The 5,981-nt window shown below is 38.5% G+C and overlaps 1 protein-coding gene across 1 annotated transcript; it reads right to left on the reverse strand.

Moving 5' to 3' along the window:
* Positions 1-2,354: 2,354 nt before the first annotated feature.
* Positions 2,355-4,056, reverse strand: dctn6 (dynactin subunit 6). Its single transcript, XM_068308407.1, has 7 exons — positions 3,977-4,056; positions 3,683-3,747; positions 3,481-3,586; positions 3,318-3,406; positions 3,068-3,115; positions 2,846-2,988; positions 2,355-2,769 (listed from the first exon to the last, which is right to left on the reverse strand). Exons 1-7 carry the CDS (start codon positions 4,009-4,011, stop codon positions 2,671-2,673), a joined length of 585 nt encoding a protein of 194 aa, XP_068164508.1. The 5' UTR covers positions 4,012-4,056; the 3' UTR covers positions 2,355-2,670.
* Between the last annotated feature and the right edge of the window lie 1,925 nt (positions 4,057-5,981).

Raw genomic sequence — 5,981 nt, forward strand, 5'->3', positions numbered from 1 at the left:
CTAAGGGGATCATTAAAGTGTATTTCTACTTTCTATACTTTGGTGCCAAGATCTAGAAGGACTATGGAGACAGGATTGAATCGATTAGACTGACCTCTAGGTTCACGTGGTTCACCAGGGGAGGGTTGGGTCAAGAGGAGAGACCCCACCACACAGTCTCCTAGGTTTGAACTAAAATGTTGACACAGGTCGGGGTCGCGGACCATAACTCACCATCACAATCCTGCTGAGTGGGCCTGAAGTGTCTGCAAGCAGGTCAAAGGGAAGTAAAATTATATTTCTCATTTTGTTGTGCGGTGGAACCAATAAAAAGTTCAACTAAAACCTGGCACTCAAAAGGTCTTTAATCTTTCTAGAACAATGTGTGTTTGCTGAAAAAGTTCACTAGTGCCGAGCTGAAGAACTCTAGAGAATTAAACTTCCAGCAACTTTAATTTTTTTGTATGATTGTTTTAATTTTTTTTTACTACAGCTCATAACTGTCCATTCAGTTGTTGCTGAGTCACCTTTTACAATGTTGTTTTCAGGTAACAAGCCGCCATGTTTTCCACAGGTAAGGTTTTACCACCTCCTCGTCTTGGACTCCTTCGGTTCACAACGGATCACCAACTGGTTTGCACCATAAATCCCTCTTCATACCTCATTCTGTTGCAAAATGTGACTTATATGTCTGGAGTTACAGTAGATTACAGTTTCCACGGCAAGCCAACCAAGAGTTGTTGGTCTGGACTATTGCACCGCTCTAAAACCGGCGTGACATCCGGTGTTTCAGGGTCCCTATTGTGATTAAATTAATTGTTTCTGTGCAGTCGCAGTAGAAATCCCTTCGGCCTGTAGGTCACATTTCACTTTTAAAAGGTGGAGTGGACTTGGATGCAAAGGTCAGCTGTCAGAAGGCCTTTATCCTCTCAAACAAAGCAGAAGCCTGCTCGTTCGTGACTGACTGCCTGTTGACTGCTCCAAGACTTGGACTCTGGATGTTGCTGAAAACACAGACCAGCAGTGCATTGAAACAATGCCAAACCTTATTTTTCCATTTTGTTTCAGCGTAGTTTTTTTTCTTCTTTCCTTTGGTATCCAGTTCTACGTTACAAACCCAAATCTCACACTTCCTTCTTTGTTTACGATAAGCTATCGTCGACTCGTCGGAGAATAATGCACATAAGAGTTAATATTGACTTGAGATAATACCGTAACAAAAAATCACATACCACTGCAGTGTACAAACGCATGCTGTTACAAGCTCGTGGAAACTGGATCATTTGGTTTCACAACAGTACAGTAAGGGAGAGGTATAAATATCTGTTTCCAAATATAGAACCGCATTTGAACATCCTCTCAAATTCCTGCCAGGAGTTGCTATCATCATAGCCATTTTGCACGTCTAACAACTGAGCGCGGATGAAAAGGTCCCTGTCAGTCTACACATCCTGCATTAGTCTTTCTTGTCATATTAATGTGATCTTATGCTTTGGTAACACCCCCAAAATAAAAACGGCAGTGAAAACAGAAGAGGTGAGAACAGACAGGAACCGAGACGTGGACCCAGTTGCACTCCGATGCCAAAATAATTAGCCCCTGGTTGATGTTCCCTCCTTGTGAAACTCAACTGTGACACGTTTAAATGATTATTGGCAATGTGCAACATCAGCTGTGTGACTCCTACAGGGACCTGCTGAACTGTGTGAGGCCCCCACCAACTGATTGCATCGCCATTAAAGCTCTACAGCAACCTCCAGTAAACAGTAGTTAAATGTGACAGCTGAACTTTTTATGTCAGGTGTTTCTGGATGGGAATTATGGAGGACTCTTATCCACGTCCAAATCTGTGAGCCTGTGGCCACCACCCAAGGGGCTCAAACATGAAGGGGGGGGGGGGGAGGCAGGAGCACCAGCAATTATTCCGGTCCGTGAAATACAAGTTGCAGCCACACCCATGTCAATTACAATAAACATGCAATTCCCACTGTGTCTGGGGGCACCAGTGTGGCAACCCTTAGTGGGAGGGAGGGGGAGAGACTGAATCTGAGATAGGAACCCTCCCCACACACAAACACATACACAAACACTCATATCATTTTAGGCATCATTTCTATTCAGCGATTAAACTTTTTGACACCTTAAACACGCTACCATTTGTAGAGTCTATTTCTAGATCAATTGTTTTGGCACAAAAAAACTTTTTCATTTTAAATCACACTATTATTCTTGGAAACTTCGTATCATCTCATTAAATGAACCCATCAGAGCAAACGGTTCAGATTGGGGACAAATTGTCGCTCAATAGCTCCTCCTAGTGGACTTAAAGTATATGCCCTGACAACAACACGGACTAAAAGCCACTTTTTCTGGCATGTTTATTGAAATATTTTACATATTCATCCAAACAATTCTAAATACAAAAAAGTACCATTAAATAACAGAAAATTAACACATCAAATATATCTGATCTGATGAATATTATAACCTTAATATCAATCTGCAAGCACAAGTGTATTCTTTCTACACAGGAACAAAGGCAGGCGGAGTGACGGTTGTTTTCTGAGGTATTTGACTCATTGTTGAACATTTAAGAGAAAAATAGGTGCAAGATGGGGGAAATATCTCTAGTGTCTCGCTGTAGCAGCTCCGGGGGGTAACAGGTTCAAACCCTCTAACCCAGCTGGCTATTTAGCTTCTCAAAGGTGTCCCGTTTCCTTTGACCGTCTTCTTTAAGTGGTGATAATTCGGAAGGATCTTCATGAGGAAATCGAGCTGCAGAGTCTGAGGCTGTGAGATAAAACAAACATCTGATGAGATTTATTCCCACACAAGTGAAGAAAAGCTAACACGTGCTAAAACTGACCTGGGGCTTCTCACTCTGCACACGCCTGATGCAGTTGGAGCCGTACACGACCGTATTCTCTGGCACAGCCTCACACGTGTTTATCTGGCAGCAAGCGCCGATGATGCAGCCACTGGTCAGGATCACATTCCTACCAAGATCAGCTGTGGAACAGAAAGATAAATGTCAATCATGAGGTATTAAGTGCTTAGATCATATTCATATCCCATGCTGTTACAGTACCTTTAGACTCTATCACATTATTGTCTCCGATTTTCAAAGCTTGAGAGACTGGCAGCAACGTCAAGGGTTCAAACTGGTATTGGTATTGTATTGTTGGTATTGCTTTAAATAGTAGAGATTATAATCCAAAGGATATTGTAGTTTATGAACATTTATTTTAGGTCTAATTTGTGCTTTTGTACCTGGAATTCACAGCAAATTCATTTGGATGTATCTGTTGTATGCTAAAACATTTATTCACAAAGGATACCACACCCAACCTCGAACACATTATTGCTCCCAATGGTCATGGTTTTTGGCTCAACTCCATCTGTGGCTGGCAGGATGTTTTCTGGATAACTACAATTCATAAAACAACAGATAAAATGAAACGTAAAATTTAAATGAGGGCACAAAGTTCCACCATACTGTACCTATTGATAATAAGTGCTTGCTCCTCTATCAGATTGCCCTCTCCTATGACAATCGGCCCTGCCTCTGCTATGATCCGTGCTTTGGGGTGGACGACCGTCCTGGCACCTGTTCAGGTGAAGGAGTCTTGTCTTAAAGGAAACAATTGATAGAAACAAAGAATAATAATCATGGCGCTTAAGGGGAAGATGAAATATTTCTTACCAATGGTTACATCTCCTCTTATTTCGCTCTCAACACACACAACAGCACCAGCTGCAATTTTTGCACTGAAAAAGACACACAGAAAATAAATTCAGATAAAGCAGAAAGATCATGAAATAAAGAGGCTGTAATCTTTATAATTAGTCTATGCAGCAGATGAATATGGGTGGCGCCGTCTGTTTTTTCGCAGGATGAATAAACGATGAAATGATAGTTTTATTCCTAAAGGTTCCTTTCGTTAAGAAATCATCCATATCTATAAAGGTTTAACGCTGATCAGATGTAATCATCTACCTTTTCTGTGGCATGGTTTGCTTGGCGTCTGACATCCTTGCGACGACAAAAAACGCCGAATGTGTCGATAATCTATTATTAATCCTAGTGCAGAGTTGGAGATCGGGGCTTGATTGTAAATGTCTGAAAAACAGTCATTTAGTCTTTGCTGCCATCTATCGTCCATATGTGGGTACTGCAATAAACAACTGAACGTAGAAACAATTCTATTTTAATATTTGTAATAGAAAAAGACAAGCTTGTATTTTATTCAGTTAAACAGCTTATTTATTTAAATTCATCGTCACAAACAGAAGAATAGTTTTATTTTCTTTTAACTACAAAATACATGGTTTGTGGATTTACTTGTCATAAGCAAGTAAGTAAATGAACTAACTGTTGTTTTTGTTTTAGGTGTTTTTGGAGGTCTTTTGTTGTGAGTCAAATATAAAGTGCTAGAATAATGCACTGTAGTCTGAATTTTAGTTATTTGTGTTTGATTTATACTATTGTCTTTTTATACCAATTGATATTTCTACTCCACTTCAGTAGATATTTTGCTTTTTAGGTAGTTAAGTTGTTTTTTTCATGCAAAAAAATATAATGTGCTAACAAAATATGTTTCATGACTGAAACTGAATCAAGAACACCTGACAAGAATTGTCCAAGGTGTCTTGTAGGACTTTTCTTATTATTTTATTATTTTTATAATGAATAGACATGAAAATTAAAATGTAAATGGGACTGTAATATTAATACATGACACAACAACACAACCTTTTAAGGAAGAACATTCCACGAGAACACAGATATTTAATCTTTTTAGAGTGTCGGGATTTCTCCTGCAGGGTGCATCAACTACCAATGAATAGAAAGAGTAGACCCTGTTTAAGACGTTCCACTGACTGTAAATCAAACACCGCTTTAATAGAACTCTAGAAGCTTATCGGTCAGTATCTCGTGGAAGTGTCCCAACATTTACACAGAAGATCCTTTTCTTAGTGTTAATTTGTGGTCTAATAAATCTGCATTAGATGTAAACGTCCTTCAGGTGAGGTCACAATTAGCAGTCTGATCTCATTCAGGTATTGACGTCTGCTCTTGATAATTCTGGTGGCATAATCTTGTTTTATACATTTATTTTAATCAATTAATTACTTCCAAAATGGATTTTGCTCCGAATAAAGCCAGCCAAAGTTCACGGTGATAAAGCAGGAAATTAAAACTACCCGGTTTTCAAAATATAATACACACGCAACAAAACGTTACCGGCCATCAACATGTGTAATGTTGTCCAAAATTGTATTATATGCACAATGTTGTATTAATGTGTGTTTATTGAAGTACCAAAGCACAGTTCTACCCTCAACTCACCTCCTTTAAGTTTATAGTTAACTTTTGTGTCGACAACAACATTATATGGTTGTAAGAGTGTAATAAATGCAATTATAAATAATTAAGAGTGTAATATTACTGCAATAATACTGATGCATTGGCATCAATGTAATTAGATTATTGAAATTAAAGGTAAAGATTGTGCTGAGTGGTCATTTTAGAGTGATAATAACATAGACTTATTGGATTGTAATTAAGGACGCATTTATGTGTCCATATTGCTGAAGCTGGTAAAGGAAGATTTACTGCTTCGTAGAGTTGGGTATTGATAATCTATGTCTACAGCGGCCAGATACTAAAGCTGTTAGATAAATGTAGATGATCAAAGTGGAAAACTTTGCTTCCAGCACCTTAAAATTTCGTGAGACTTCTACCACATATTATATATATATATATATATATATATATATACACACACACACACACACACACACACACACACACACACACACACACACACACACACACACACACACACACACATATACATATATATATATATATATATATATATATATATATATATATATATATATATATATATATATATATATATATATATATATATTCATTTTCTGCCGCTTTGTCCGCCGTATACGCCGCTGTAGCGGGTCACGGAGAGCAGGAGCCT

This window comes from Antennarius striatus, chromosome 23, assembly GCF_040054535.1.
Source record: "Antennarius striatus isolate MH-2024 chromosome 23, ASM4005453v1, whole genome shotgun sequence".
In the NCBI taxonomy this organism is placed as follows: Eukaryota; Metazoa; Chordata; class Actinopteri; order Lophiiformes; family Antennariidae; genus Antennarius; species Antennarius striatus.